At 40.7% G+C, this 16,681-nt stretch overlaps 1 protein-coding gene and 1 long non-coding RNA gene across 2 annotated transcripts in view; one reads left to right on the top strand and one right to left on the bottom strand.

Moving 5' to 3' along the window:
• LOC116423728 overlaps positions 1–16,681 on the bottom strand; it is a 60,659-nt gene that overhangs the window by 8,823 nt on the left and 35,155 nt on the right. The window lies entirely within an intron of this gene.
• The window catches only part of IL23R (interleukin 23 receptor), a 53,834-nt gene that overhangs the window by 11,441 nt on the left and 25,712 nt on the right, over positions 1–16,681 (top strand). Inside the window, exons 4-6 of the mRNA XM_031968910.1 lie at positions 2,498–2,658; positions 6,030–6,175; positions 10,367–10,523. Coding sequence (XP_031824770.1) covers positions 2,498–2,658; positions 6,030–6,175; positions 10,367–10,523 — 464 coding nt within the window. The remainder of the gene's footprint in view (positions 1–2,497; positions 2,659–6,029; positions 6,176–10,366; positions 10,524–16,681) is intronic.

Genomic DNA, 16,681 nt, shown 5'->3' with positions numbered 1-16,681 from the left:
CAACCATGCTAGGAGCCCGTTTCAGTTCTGTCTTGTGGTCTCAGTATATGTGGTCAAAGAAGTACAAGCCACAAACCAATTCAGGACATGCCTTTGCTCTACTTTGTGTGAACACGGGAAATGTTCAAAGGTGCCCTACTTTGCTCGCCACGTGGTCCGTCATGTTCCTCCTGTAAGAAATTTCACTGAGCCCCGAAGAGCTCGAGACAGAGTCAGAGTCTATTAGATTAGAAAGGCAACCTTTGGGCTTTAAAGTGAATATGATTAAAAATAAATTCCATGTGAAAGAATAGAGCTACCAAAAACGGCAATGCTGCCTGTTATCAAAATTGACCAACTGGCATGCACTTATTAAGTACCAGCTGTTTAGAAGGCACTGTGCTGGGGTTACAAAGACAAATGAAAAGCAATCTCTGCCTACCCTCAAGGAACTTCCAGGGGCAGGGGAGGGAGACACAACATATACAGAGATAGATTTTTAAAAAGCATCTACAAAGTAATATTAAAGAGGGAGTGAGGATTAACAGCTAGTGGGAACCTAACTCTTAGAAAACCTCGTTCTCTTTGATCCTTAGCTCAAGAAGCCTTCTCTGTGTCCCTCAGTAGTTCCATGTTCCCCTGATCATGGAAATTAGTTTGTCTTTATTCATATGCATTTTGCATGAACTTACATACACATTATACCTTTTAGCCCTACCCCAAGTAGAATCTAAGCTTTTTGAGGGCAGGGATAGTTTATTTTGGGTTATTGCATTGCCAAGTTCCTAACACAGTGCATAGCGCATAGTTGGTGCTTGGTCAATAGCAAGTAGTTCTGATTCAGGATTGACCTGAATCAGAAAATTCTTCTCATGGATGTTGATGGGGTTGGGAAGGGTGCAGGAGAGAGAAGAGGAAGAGTAGAACTGGGGAAGCTCTTTTTCAGCTTAGCCAAGTTAAGAAAGTTCAGGTAGGAGGAAGGGAGAAGCTGTGGGCAGCTGGTATTACCAGAATAAGAATGATATAGTCTTAGAATTCAGACAGCAGAAGGGAAAATTCCAAGAGGGGCATGGCCAACTGTGCGAAGCACAACTGAGAAATGGGCACAATTCAGGAAAGAGATGGGGCCCAAGGCCCCTCCCTGATTTTAGGTGAGAAAAAGTTTTTGGCAACTTTTGAATGATTGTGTAAAATGGAAAGCTCTCGAGGGCTTCAGGGAATAGTGGGTGGTGAGAAAAGGGGGTGGTGAGGATAAGTTTTCATTCAAAAGTTGAATTATGAAATGTAGTGGTAATAGGGTCAAGGAAAGGGTAAACTTTTAGGGAAATTCAATGAGACCTTTTCCTATAACAGATCTAGTTGATCTTATAAATAAGGGCACATGGTTCTTTTCAGGTTCTTTTCTTCCTTCCTTTCTTTTTTTCTTTTTCTTTTTCTTGTTTTTTTTTTTTTTTTTTTTTTTTTTTTGGCTGAGGCAATTGGGTTAAGTGGCTTGCCTTGGCTCACACAGCTAGGAAGTGTTAAGTGTCTGAGGCCAGATTTGAGCTCAGGTCCTTCTGACTTCAGAACTGGTGCTCTATCCACTGCACCACCCAGCTGTCCCAGATTCTTTTCATATTTAAGAATCTTTTTAAAAATTCAAGTTTTCCTCTTAATCCCAACAACTATAAGTGTCAACAAATGTCACATGTCCTAATGATTTTAAATTTAATCATTTTTAGAAAGATACAAAGTTGGCAAAGCTATCTCACCCTAACAGGGTCAGGTAACCCTATCTCTTCCCTCTAGTAAGAAGCTGGGCCAACTTGTATAATATAGAGTTTTAAAATAATACTCAAGACAGGAACAGCAACTCTTTGGGTACACATACATATAATTAGCAATAATCAGACTACATTTGAGATGACTGAGGATGTTTCTAATTTTCTTGAATAGTGTAGGGGGATTCTAAAAATAATCAAAACACTCTCAATGCAAAATTAATTTTAATTTTAAGAAAATATGTCATATAATGTTTCCGAGAGGAAAAAAGCATCTATAATATTATCACTGCTGAAAATTGCTGGTACCAAATCCAATCTGGGCAGAGAATGGGGAAATGGAAATGAGAAGCATTGGGATAGACAGATGGGAGACAAAGAATCTGGGTAAAGGAGGGGTAACTGCAGGATGACCAGAATTGAGAGATCAGAGGGTCATAGATTAGAGAAGGAAGGGATCTTTGAAGGCAGCTAGTCAAGCTTCCTCATTTAGGATGAGGAAATTGAAACCCAAATGGGTTAAATAATTTGGCCAAGGTCAGGACCTCTGCCTCCAGATTCGGTCCTCTTTCTCTTCACAGGGATGCTATTTTTTTAGATAGTCTGTGCATCTCCCACCCATATTGAGACCTTAGAACTGAGCCCCATTGGCCATATAATGGTGATAGAGCTGGAAGAACCCAATAAGGACTAGGAGTCAGAAGCAGCCAAAAGTCACAATTCTAATTCTATTTATTGGGTTCATTGTCTTATTTCAGCTTGCAGACAGGACAAGAACAGCTCTACCTTACTTCAAGGCATATCAGCATTTCGACCAACACACTACACAGTGGCAAAACATATTCTGTTTGGGTGCAAGCAGCAAATGCTCTAGGTGTGCAAGAGTCAGAGCACCTGCAACTCAACCTGGATGACATAGGTAAAGAATTCAAATTTTGATCACAGCATTGGTAAAAACACAACTCAACAAATATTTACTAAACACTTAGGATGTGCTGCTTGCTGATGCGAGACACTGGAAATACAAAGGCAAGTACAGAGCAGCCTTGAAGGAGCTTCTGAGCCAACCTGTGCAAGTATCACCTGAGATAGACTGGCTGAGTTGAAGGCTGGTGTTGAATAACATGTGTTTGGAAGAAATCTCACCCAAAAAGTCAGTGAAGCTTCCTAGGACTCATTTGTAGCAATACAAGTACAACATGGAAGCCTATGTCTAAGTTAAGTTAACTCACCCCAGCCTACACAAAAACCTTTTGGGGTTTGCTTTCATTTCTGTTAAAGGGAGGAAGATAGAGTTAGAATGTCCTCATTGAACTGGTCTATGGAGCTAGGTGAAGCTCTGGAGATAGAATTGCTCTGCAGAACTCTCTGGTCACTGCATTTTCCCACCCTTCATTCTCAATGTCTTAATAGTGGTTGTTAAAAGTGATTGCCCTTTTAGAATGTTATGGGATCTAAGAGCTAAAAAGAGACCTTAGAGGTCATTGAGTCAAACCTCTTTATTATACAGATGAGGAAACTGAGGCTCAAGGAAATAAATTGAGAGATAGAGACAGACAGATAGACACACACACAGAGAAAGGACAGAGAGGCAAAGACAGATAGACACACAAAGAGAGATAGAAACACAGAGATAAAAGACAAAGACACAGACACACACAAACACAAAGAGAGAGAAAGAGGGAGGGAGGAAGAGAGAGAAAGAGACAGACAGAAAGCGACAGAAACAGGGAAAGACAGAGACAGAAAGACAGAGATATTCCAGTTCTTATGATTCCATATCTGTGTCCTTTCCCTTGAGCCACTTGGACTTGCCCAGTTGTTTTTCCCATTTTTCTTTTCATCAGAACTTTTCCACTTCCTCTAGATTAGAATCCAATGTGCTGACTCTGCTGTTCTTGATGGTGAAAAGAATTAGTTTTTAAAAATCTGCACATCTTTTCCATTCTTCATCTGTTTCTTTTGCTCTCTCCAGTTTCATCCTTAAATGTCACTATGATAATAATTTAATTGGGTCTCTTTATAAGCTTTCTTTGACTTGTTCCTTCCACTGTTTGTGTTTGAGCGATACTGCTCAATCTTTCACCATATTTCTACATAAGAATATACAAAGGTGTTATGGCCAGAACTTGAAGCAGGGTGCTAAGTCAATGGAATTGATCTAATTTAGCATAATGCTTTACAATTCTCTAGTTCAGTACATGTACTTAGTACTTACTATAATTCCACAATATTCACACCTTTAAGAGAGCATATATAAGCTGGGAGCCTCAACCAGGATTCAGTCGGGGAGATTCAGAAGCCAGAGCTCAAGCTCTTGGAACCAAGACTACAGAAGGTCTCTAAGAAAGCTAACCAGGACACAGGAAAGGAGACAAGACTTGGAAGGAGACAATAAAGGATTTGGACTTTAACTCCTGGCTGCATTTGGGGTGATTATAACACAGAACCTCTTTATTATACAGATGAGAAAACTGAGGCTCAAGGAAGTAAATTGAGAGATAGAGACAGACAGACACGCACACACACAGAAAGACGAGGACAGAAAGGCAAAGACAGATAGACACACAAAGAGAGATAGAAACACAGAGATAAAAGACAGAGAGAAAGACAGACACACACAAACACAAAGAGAAAGAAAGAGGGAGGGAGGGAGGGAGAAAGAGAGACATAGACAGAAAGCGACAGAAACAGGGAGAGACAAAGACAGAAAGACAACAAGAGAATATTACATTTTAAAGAAGAATATTCCACAAAGGCATTTAAATTTTAAATTGACATTACCCAGGGCCACTATATTTCTTTATTTGCCCAATCATGTTTAATGACTAAGGTGGTTTTTTAAGTTCTCTTAGCATCCTTGTTATAGCAATTGATTGATATTTGGTTAAATTTTGTTATGAAATTATTGTGATGAATATCATTGTCCTTTTCCTTCTTCCATTTTCTATATTTGTGTGCGCTTCAGTTACTTGTTTGAGTTAGTTTCAATTTTTTAAAATTACATATGGTATCTTTTCTCATTTCTATTCTTTTTTATTCATTTCCATCTTCTAACAAGTTGGTGACTTGTCTATATACATTTAGCTGATCCAGGAATGTCTCCTATACCATTCATCAGTTATTTTCTATCTATTAAAACGTAATCAATTTCATTTTCATAATGTCATTTAGAGTTCCCCTTGTCCAGTATCTTCAGATAGTTTTTTTTAAAATGTATTAATATGTAGAAGCATTAAATTTCTGTTGAGCTTTATTTTTGGAAGCTTTCTCCTACTCTCTGGATCATACTTTTAAGCTATGTTTCCCAACCTATTTCTTGGTTTTCCACATCAATATTCACTTTCACATTAAAGTTTCTGGATATATGTCAATTCCATTTGGACGTTCTTATGAAATTCTTCCAAGTCTTTTTCTATCTATCCTCTGAAAGAGATGTTGGCATATAAACTGGCATTATTTTCATGATGGCCTTTTGGCAAACATTTATCATGAGTATTGAAGTGTGGGATGATCAAATATCTGATGAAATTGTGTTGCTTTTTTTCTATTGGACATATCATAAAATCTACTCCAACAACTCCTTTATCTGCCTTTCCAAAGAGATGTTAGAAACTATACATCCAATTAACTGAGACATCACCTTTTGTTCTCTGGTTTCATTTAGAAAAAGAATTTCAAATTTAGTTCATTATATGAAAGCCAGAGATAAAAACTATCAAATTCTAAAATTATCGAATTCTAAAACGAATTCCAAAATAAAAATTATATATGACTTGCAAATAGAATATATATATATATAAAATGCTTTGCAAACCTTAAAGTACTATATCAATGTTGTTTTTGTTAGCATGATTATTGTCATATAAGAGTTTAAGATGAGCCAAGTGCATACATTTCTCATGAGATCCTCCACAATGACCCTGGGAGAGAGGACCAGCAGAGATTCAAGCTTTCATCCTCTGACACTTACTACTCACTCTTTCTAATTCTAAAATTATAATTGAATCAGTTACACCATTATTTCTGGAAAAGGTGCATCAACCTATTCCCCTATAACTCCAGTCATGGGGGATGTTCCAAGCCTGGACAGGCCTTCTGACCGCCTCTCCTTTGAACACATGTCCAGAATGTCAGCTTCTTGAAGCAGAGACCGTGTTTTTGTCTTTCTTTATATCCTAATGCTTACCACAACCCCCCCACGTGAGGGAAACATTTCCCCCCCATTCATTCACATACACTCCTTTTCTGGCTGAGCTTAATCTTTGCCTATTTTGTGTTATTTTCCAGTGATTCCCACCCTCCCAGTCATTACAGGAGCTGAGGATAGAAATACATCCGTGCCCACAACAGTTATCCACTGGAGAATCCAAACATCGATGGATGGAGTTTTCTGTGAGATGAGACACAAAGCAACTGCAAGGCCATCTTGGAATGTGAGCCAAACTTTGATTTTCCTTCACTATGTGATCAATTTAAAGAAAACAGATTGGCTGAAAGAAATGCTAGCAGTGCAGTCATTTCAATCTGGGGTTCTTCACCCCAGACCCACAGATTCCCAAAGGTGGGATCTTGTATAGATTTCAAGGGACTGGGAATGTGGATGAAAAAAATAACATTTATTTCAGTTTGATTGGCTTCCTTTATAATCCTACATATTTTGTTACATGTGTCTAAAAATCTTATTCCAACAAGAGGCCGGTGGGCTTCCCCCGGCTGCCAAAGGGGCCCAAAGGAGAAGAATGTTGATGGTGGATTCTGTTCCATGAATATCTATCAGATGAGCACCAGAAGAATCCACTGACATTCTCTTGCCACAATAACCAGGGATGAAACCTTTTAATTCAGAGTCAATGCAGTATAAGAGCAGTAATTCCTCAGTAGAAGAGAGACAGTTGTGTAGAGTGAAAGCAGGCAGGGACCTTGAAGGTCAGTTAGTCCAAGCCCCCTCAATTTATTGATGGCAGACTCATAAATTTAGAACTGGAAAAGGCCATTTTGGTCCAACTCTCTCTCTTTTCAGATGAGGAAACTAAGGTTTTGAGTGTCTAGGCCAGTGGTTCTCAAACTTTTATTCTCAGTATCTTTATACTATTAAAAACTATTAAGTATCTGTCCCAAGAGTTTTTGTTGACACGGATTATATTTATATATATTTATTATACTAGAAATGAAAACTAATTTTTATTTGTAGACTTTCAGATAGGCTTTTAGAGACCCCTAGACTATTCTGGATCACACTTTGAGAACCAATGGTCACATAGGTGTTGACAAAATTAGGTTTTGAATTCGTTTCTGTGCTCCCTCCACTGACTTAAATGTCTCCCTGTGTAAGAGAAGGCCCAAGATGGTAGACCCTACAACTGTGATAGTAATAATAATAACAACAATAGATTTTTTTTAAAAAATACTTTAAAGCTAGTGTTCTTAACTATTTTTTGACCATGCTCCCCCTTTCCCATCCTATCCTATCTTTTTGTCCTGGTGAATCCTATGGACCTCTTCCCAGAATAATGTTTTAAAATGTATCATATATAATACACAAAATTACAAAGAAAGACAATGATAAAAAAATAAGTTTATGGTCCCCTCTTCACATTAAATGTTATGAAGCACTTTGCTTCTATGATGTACATTTGAGCTTCACAATTCCATAAAGGAAGTCCTTTGTTATCCTTAGTTTATAGGTGAGGAAGAGGAGGCCCAGGGCTTTCAGTGACAAGCACATCACAGTGAGAAAGAATAAAGGGGTTAGAGCTGGACCTGGGTCTTCCTGACTCTGAGCCTCAGGCCTCCCATCCCCTCTGATGTCCCCTCTGAATGTATTTACATATGTCCACTGCCAGAAAAACTGCATTTGTGTTCTGAAAAGGCCCCTCTTTCTGAGCCCTGTCTCTTGAATTGAACCGCCGATCTCAGAACGTAAAGTTCATTTCAGTTTATATGTCTGGGCTACCTCATTCTTAGTAAAGTTTTATCGGGGGTGTGTACTAGGAGGTAAACCTGAGAGTCTGTGTCCTGATCAGCCTTTGGCAGGGTCCTTGTGGCCTTCAGGGAATCACAAACTGTCAGTTTCTTTATCTACAAAATGAGAGGGCTGGACAGTGAGCTCGGAGGTTCCTTCCATCTTTACTCCCAGATTCTGTTTTCCTTCTCCCTGCAGCCTTTGTCAAGTGACTGCAAGTGCAGGTGAGCAGAGTGAAACACTGAAACAGCGAGACCAAGGAGATGTGATTGGAAGGGTCCATTTCTTTAGCAAAACCTTCAAAAAGGTGTCATTTCTTTTCTTGAAATCAGGATTATCCTAAGCACATTCATGGCAGTTTTCACTAAGAATGGATGGCATTGAAATATTGCCCTCAGGTTCCCGATGCCCTTTGCCCATTATATCAGATACCCTTTGAGGGAGATTCTGAAGGCACTTATTAATCCCATTTTACAGATGAGAAAATAATAACAAATGATATTTACGTAGTACTAGCAAAGTACAAGTGGAGTCCCCTCACATTACGGTGCCCTTTTTTTTTGCACCCCGGGCAACCATCTCAGACTACCCCAGGAAATGAGCTCTCGGTTTTGGAGGGCAGGCACCCTTCTATGGAGGGGAAAAGGTACCCCTGAGGGAGGGGCAAACATCTGCTAAGACATGAATGTTTGTTGCTGTATCAGTAGCCCAGGGCCAAGGCTCAGTGCAGGGTGAGGGAGAGATGCATCCATCTGCCCGCTGCTCCTCCTTACTCCAGAGTCCTCTCCACTTTGTTGTCAGGTTGTCACACTTGACTCTTCCTGACCCCATTTTTGGGGTTCCCTTGGCAAAGGTCCTAGAGTGGAGATCTGCAACATAGGTTCCACCCTTCTCCTACCCCTTACTAACTGTATGACCTTGGAAAACCCATGTGAATCCCTGGACCTCTAAAGTCCCTTCCAGACCTAAATCTTAGAATCTTATGATTCTACAACATTTTTCATTCACCCTCAAAAAGGTCACCATAGAAGCTGGGAAGTAGCTTTTCTCAAGATTTTCGGGCATCTTGTCTATTCTTTAGCAGGGACCTGTGGTTTATAGAGGTACAAGGTAGGACATCTGGGGAGGTCCCAGTCACTTGAATTCTTGAGATCTAATTAGAATAAAAAGCTTTCCTCTACCAGTCCTTCCAGGGAGGAGAATATGAAGTGGTTCTTGAGTACTATCTCCACCTAGTGGTGCTGAAAACCTTTCTGTAGCCTGTGCTTCTATGAGGAGCTTAGAAAGCTGGATGGATAGTGCTCCAAGGGACCTGGAGATCACCCCTCTTCGACCTTCTTTTATAGAAGAAAAAACCCAAGTTCCAATAAATGCTGTGACTGAGCTTAGATCACAGAGGGAGTTGTAATGATGTCAGGACTAGAACTGAGGTTTCCCAGTTCCTATTCTGTGCACACAAGTGCACACACACACTTTAAAAAAGTTTTAACAGACATCAAATGCTGAAGTTTGGTCCTTGCCTATTGGTTGAAATTAATATTATCCTCTGTCAAAAAAGGAGGGTTGTTTTTTCTTTATTCTATCCATAAAGTGACCTTATGAGAGATGACTCATTAGTTCAATCAATAAACATTTATTAAGTTCCTGGTGTATGCAAGACAGTTTAGCATCATAGACAGAAAGTCATCCTCAGCAAAATTTGGGTTCAAGTCCTGTCTCTAGCAGAGTGACTTTGTGGAAACTAGGAAGATAGAGTCCTGGACTTAAAATCAGGAAACCCTGAGTTCGAATCCCACCTCAGGCACTTCCTAGGTGTGTGAGCCTGGGCAGATCATTTCATCTCTACCTACCTCAGTTTTTTCATTTGTCAAATGAGCACAATACCTCCCGAATTGTTGTGAGGATCAAATGAGATATCACAAAAAACTCTTTGCAAAACTTAAAGCTCTCTCTCTCTCTCTGCTAGCAATTATTATCATTACTATTTACTAGCTATTATTATTATTATTTCAAAGCTCAGCATATAAAATATTTTGTTTTTTCAACACTTGAAAGCTTGAAGCATAATCACATCGAGTATACTTTACACTTTCCCATCCCTGGAAGTTTTTTGTTTTTGCTTTTTGCTGAGGCAGTTGGGGTTAAGTGACTCGCCCAGAGTCACACAGCATCAAATGTTAAGTGTCTGAGGGTAGATTTGAACTCGGATTCTCCTGACTTCAGGGCTGGTGCTCTCTCCACTGTGCCACCTAGCTGCGCCCCTGGGAGTTTTTAGTAACTTTTTTCCTCTTCTTGCCTCCCAAGCTTGAAATATTCTTCCTCCTCGCTGCCTCCTGCCCTTCTTGGCTCCCTAAAGGGCTCGGCCCTCATCCCACTTCCTGCTGTAGACCTTTCTGGCCTCCCTTAAAGCTCGAGCCTTCCCCCTCAAAGTTATAATAATAATAAGGGCTTATTGATTGATGCTTGGTGTGTGCTTTTTAAATTAATGAATTTCAAGACTAAAAGGGCCCTCGGAGCTTTCTAGGCCTGAGCAAGGACCTCTTCTATCACACCCCAGAAAAATGGTCCCCAGAGCCGCACAGCGGGACACCTGTGCTCTAGCTCGGGCCGCTCTCTTCTGGGAAGCTGTCCCCAAAGCTCAGCCGGCCCGGTTCGGTTTCAGGTTACCGAGCTGGGAGCCAGTTTGGCCCGGATGGGGCGCGTAGAGTACCACCTGCAGCCCGGCACCGCGTACGTGTTTCAAGCCAGATGCCGACGGACTGGGAGCGAGTACGGGCAGGAATGGAGCGAGCCCTTTGTCCACAGGACCCCAGAAGCAGGTGAGCCCTTTGGGAGATTTCATTCAGCTCCTTCTCTTTCGAGTCTCCTTATGTCCCTCCTTGTTTTCTTTAGACATACGGTGAGTTTTCCATTCTTCACTTTTCGGATTAAAAATCATTGTCTAAAATACTTCAGATTCCCAGCATCCCCTGGGAGATGGAGCGCTGGGCTTGGATCCAGTTAGCCGAGGCTTGGAACTTTGCCTCAGATATTAAAGTGCCATTTCACCCTAGATAAGTCCCTTTCAGCCTCAGTTTCCTCATTGGCAAAATGGAGATAAATTTTACAGAGTTGTGGGAAGGACTAAATTAAATTACATACATTTTATAAACTTATTCTATAAATATCACACGGACCTGGACGTAGATATGTCCTTAATAGCTGGACAATCTAGCTCCTTTTTTACAGATGAGAAAGCTGAAGCCAAGGAAATTGGGTGGATTGCCCAAGGTTCCAGAGACAATGAGCTTTGAGGCAGGTTTTGAATCCACAACCTCTGACTCTACAGCACTATGTCCCCACTCTGTTATTAATGTATAAGTATTCTTCTTGAAAATTAAAAAAAAATCATGCTCTTTCACATGACTATTAGTAAAATAGTCAAATCATAGTGTTAGAGCAACGGGCCCTGAGAAAAGGTGAATTAGTTTAATTCCTCTCCTTTTATAATGAAAAAAACTAAGGTGAAGAGAGATCAAGGGATTTTCACACCGATATTAAGCGAAAGAATGGAAATGGAACTCAGATCCCTCGCCTCCCAAGACCAGTTCTTTTGTTGAGCAAGACGATACATGATGGCCAAAAGCTCCTATAAATCAGTAATGCTTTAGATGAATTTGTGTCTTACCGATCACAAGAGCCTTGCCGTAGATTTGGGGAAAAAAAAAAAAAAAACAATAACCTCCTTCCCTCTCCCTCCCCCCGTCCAAAAGTTTTATCCGCTCCAACCACAACCGATATGTTCAGTTATTTATGGCACTGGGTCATTCTGTCCAGTTGGGGAGCAAGAAATAGATCACGGTGATTGGTTGGTGGATACCTGGATCCCTGCCCCTCCTGAGCAGGTGGATTGCCTCTTATTCAGCTGCACGGATATTAGGACAGTTGCCTCTCTGGAGCTCGGTTTCTTTTTTTGTAAAATGAGGAGATGGACAGGATGACCTCTAAGGTTCCCTCTCAGCTCTAAGGAATCTCACTGTTTTTTGAAGAAAAACTAGGACTAGTTGAAATGTCTTGAGCGACCTCTGCTGTCCACATCTTAGAAAAGCAGTCTTGAAGACAAAATGTAATGGCAGGCTGTTTTTTCTAGCATGAAATCATCATCTCACCTTTCAATTTTCTTTCTTGTAACCGTCAGCCCCATTCTGGTCCAATCAGGCCGGCCTGCCAGCCCTGCAGCATCCAAGCAACATTTCCCACCTCCCAGTGTCCTCCTCCGTGCTTGGAAGCCCTTCCCTCTGCACTTCCCTCTCTCTGAGACCCCATTAAAGCACAGCCCAAAGGTCGCTCCCACTTGAGCCCTTTCCTGTTCCCCTCAGTTATTAGTATCCGCTCCCCTGGGAAATTCTTTCACATTTTTTCTTTTGTATTTTCTTGCCTCGGTTTATGTTCCACACCCAGTGCAAGATAAACCCTTTGGGGACAGACTGTTTTGCTTCCATCTTTGTATCTACAGAGACCTGCGCAGTGATTTGCATAAGATGATGAATGAACAGTTGTTTGAATTGGATTGTCCTTTATTTATAGAGTCAATGTTTACAGGTCTCTGTGCCACAGCCACCTTTTCCAAAATTAAAATCAGAGACTCTCTTTCTCAGACAATCGGGGCTAAGTGACTTGCCCAGGGTCATACACCTAGATGTTAAGTGTCTGAAGGCAGGTTTGAACTCAGGTCCTCCTGACTTCAGGGCTGGTGCTCTACTCACTGCACCATCTAGTTACCCCTAAAGTCAGGGACTCTCAAGGTAAAAAAACAAAAAGGGATTTATTACTCTCTTAAGAAAAGGCAATTCCCAGACAAGGTGTCAATGGAGGAGTGCAGAGTGCAAAATGCAAAATACAAGATTATGTAGATCTTAACCAGAAGCCCCTACCTCCTTCTGACCTTTTCTTCCATTGGCTGGCCTAATTTACCTAGAAACTAAATATTGACCCCAGAATATACTTTACCTATTAGGTACTTAAACGCTAATGAAAAGAGGGACAGGAGGGAAATGCTTGTTTATCTAAGGTCATCAGACACCCAACTAGTTATTGCAGAGTCCCAGTTAGGGCACAGGTCAAGGTCACATTCTTAAGAGAGGTCTTCAGTCCCATTCAGGGCCATTCTCCCAAACCTCAAGAATGAAAATGCTTTCTCAGAATGGCCATGGTTTAGGCCAGTGACAATCACACCTTTTTTAACCTAATTTTTAAAATTCTGCTTGCACCTTCAATATATGTATGTTTACCTACAAATTATATGGGTTCTATTATCTTTTCATAGTTCCTTATGCCTATTATCAAAACTACACAAAACAAACATTTAAAAGGGGATATAAAGATAATCAGTATTTTAAGTTTTTTATTGATTAATGGTGCAAAATGGCACAAGAGAATAGAATAGATATTATTTTTGAAAAAAACTCATGCGTATATTCTGGGGAATAGGCTGGATGTGAAAAGAGTCAAATAGATAATAAAATAATATAATACTATATATAGCACATTAATAGATAATGATCATTCTATTAATTTGATTACAGTGTGCAGAGCACCTAGCTCATAGGCACATCTGTGTTGGTTTGGCTTGACTTGATCAGTTTAACTAGTTATTTAGGAGAATTTCTCTGTCTCTCTCTTAATATTTTCCTGTCTCTGTCCCTCTGTCTTTCTATCTGTCTCTGTGTGTCTCTGTTTCTTTCTCTCTCTATGTCTCTTTGTATCTGTCTCTGTTTCTCACTTTGTCTATGTCCCTCTATCCTTCTCTGTCTCTCGTGTGTACACACACACACACACATTTTAGATACTTTTAATGTTGAAGAATGTCCAGTATAATATCTAAGTCATATTTCATAAGTCAGTGACTCTCACAGCCTCAAGAGTTTTCTCTGTGTGTCTATATCCCATAATACAGTCGTCTCTGATTGTAGCTGAACCAAATGTTTTCACTATAAATGAGTCCATGGTTCTGATTCCCTGGGCCTTTATTTCCCTTTTGCTGTTCAGCTATTTTAGCCATATTTCTGTATGATCCCGGCTCCCTATGTTTAGAGCCGGGAAGGACCTCTGAGGTCTGCTAGTCCAAGAAAATGAAGAAGCTTTCTCGGACAGTCGTCCTGGGAACAAGAAGCGGGTTTGACTCCAGACCCAGCTCCCTCTGCAGGTATCCAGCTAATTCCTGAGTGTAAGGAACAGTAAGCAGAGCAGTATGGCTGGACCTGGGAGTGCAGGGAGGGAAATAAGGTGATAAATGGAGGGATTTAAGTTGGTCCTGGAGTAGAGAGAGAGCTCGGAGCCAAAGAAGAAGGAGCTGTTCCTGAAGGCACAGGAGAACAGCAGTGAGCTGGTGAACAGCATCAGTGGGGAGCACTCCCTGCACTGTCCCTTGCACTGGGCAAGCTGGCGGCTCAGCCACACCACACAGCATATACATGGCCTCCCGCTGGACCCAAAGCCACTCTGTGCAACATCTCACAATTTTAGACAAAGAGCTAGTGAAGTCTACCAAGAGCTAGCTCATTTATAAAGAAACTGGCAAGGCAATGGGGAAGTCTTTCCCAGAACAATTGAATTGGGGATCTCTTGTTTAGGAATATTTTTTCTTTTATGGTCGATGCCTCTTTCTGACGTTCAATTCCAAATATTTTCCCTAACTCACCCAGAAAGACTTCCCTTTTAATAAGGATTTAAAATGAAAATACACACAGAGTTCAGTAAATCCAATCAATACACTTGCCAGTAGGCAACATTCTGCACATCCAGATCCCCTGAAGAGAGAGAAACACTTTTTTCCAGCCATGCTCCGAGGCAAACTTAGTTCTTATATTTGGGCAGGGTTCAATTTCATTTTTCATTGGGTGTAGCCACCCATATCTGGCACTGGGCAATATTATAAGGACCTCTTCACAAGAGCTTCCTTTCTAAATCCCTTCTTATCCCTCAAGAACACTTTAACACAGTATCTCCCCATTCAGGTAAAGTCTTTTTCCAGGGGGTCATGTGCCTTTGGAGGATCATGCACCCAGCTCTTTGGCAGTCCAGTGAAGCCTGTGTCAGAATAATATCTTTAAACAGATAAATAAAACAGAGGACTGTTAGTCAATTATCCTGAAACTGTTATCAAAAATAATTTTTTAAAAAGTTTATGGCCCCCAATTTAGGGATCCCTATTATGCTATATATTTCCCCATCTTCTATCAAATATAACTCTTAAGAACCTACAGCTCCAAGATCTGAACACTGCACTCCCCTATTCAAAAATCTTCAGTGGCTCCCCATTGCCTCCAGGATGAAGCGCAAACTTCTCAGCCTGGCATTTAAAGCCGCCCACAATGTAACTCCAACCCATCTTTCCGACTTTTCATGTATTCTTCTTCCTCATTGAGGCAGTGTGACTTAGTGGACAGAGCATACTAGATTTAGAATTTAAAACAAACTAACTAACTAAACTAAAATAGCTGAACTCCCTTTATTAAGCATCGCCTACCTGTGAGTCTGGGTGCTGGACATACAAAGAAAAACTCACAACAGTCTCTGATTCAAAGAACTGGCATTTGTCCCACTGAAGAACAAGACCCCCATGGCACAGGGAAAAGGGCATTGAATCTGGAGAGCTGGCACCTTGTCATCTCAGGCAAATCACTTCCCACTCTGGGCTGCTTCTGCAAATACCCACTGGGTCAGAGGAGGAAGGAGATGATAACCAATGTCCTATGTCTTGCCATGGAACCCAGATAACTCTGGAGGAGAAAGTGAGGCAGGTGACCTTGCCCAGTCCTCCCTCACTTCAATCCCATTCATCTGTGAGTCATGGTATCACCTCCATGATGCCCTGGTCCTCTTTGAGAATGAAGGTCAAAAAACAATATATGGCTCTAAATTTATAAATACATACAAGGTAACTTCACGACGGAGAAAGTATTTTCTTAGCCATGGAGAACTAAACTTTGAAAGCAGATAAGGATTCTGGGAGGCAGGAAAAGGAAGGAATTCATTCCAGGGAAGAGAAATCCAGAGTTGAAATGGGGAACACAGGAAACCTGCAAGCCCAGCTTGGCAAGAACAGTGAGCTCCAGGGCAGTAAGAGTGGACATTGTTAGAGTCCTGTAAGATTGGCCTAGTGTCATCTAGGCTGTTCCATTGGACCCCCACAATCACCTCTTGGGATGGAGCTAAAGGGGCTACAAGCCACATTTTATAGATGAGGAAACTGAGACTCACAAAGTTGAGGACTTACTCAGAACAATGCAGCTACTGAGAATCAAAAGTGGGATGCAAAATTAGTTTATCTGAATGTTTGGTTTTTAATTCCAAATCTAGCATGCTCTATCCATTAAACCACACTGCCTCAATAAGGAAGAACAATGATGAAAAGTCAGAAAAATGAGTCAATGGGGAGCCACTGAAAAAATTTTGAATAGGGGTGTGCCATCTTCAGCTCTACAAGAATTAAGGCATAATGTATCCCTTTAAGGCAACTGAATATGTGAATAAATGTCATGGGGTCTCTGATGGGAATGGATGGGATGAGGAAAAACACATACTCATTTTCATTAACCTATAAGTGAAATTTCGCTTACTCTACAATAGATAACAAGACACAATTCTGAATTGGAGAGCTGTAGACTTTACCAGACTAGCAAAGGGGTCCATAACACAGGAAACACTAAAAACCCCTACTTTAAGAGATATTTGCATTTTAATAGGAGAGAAAATCTGAAACAAAAGAAATTAATCGCTAATTGTATACTTTTAGACTTTGGTGAATCCAGTAAATATTTGGGGGACAAGGTACTCTTTACAGCCATTCCTGAGATGGAACCTTAGGAACATTAGTAATCAAATTTCATACTACAGTTTTATTTTTTCTTTTCTCAAATGTTATTGGAGGGTTTTTGTTTTTTGTTTTTTTTTTCAGTTCTGACAGCCATTCTTAAGATGGAACCTTAGGAACATT

This window comes from Sarcophilus harrisii, chromosome 4 (assembly GCF_902635505.1).
Source record: "Sarcophilus harrisii chromosome 4, mSarHar1.11, whole genome shotgun sequence".
In the NCBI taxonomy this organism is placed as follows: Eukaryota; Metazoa; Chordata; class Mammalia; order Dasyuromorphia; family Dasyuridae; genus Sarcophilus; species Sarcophilus harrisii.
Note: the sequence above shows the minus strand (reverse complement) of the source record. Positions and strands in the feature narration are given on the sequence as shown.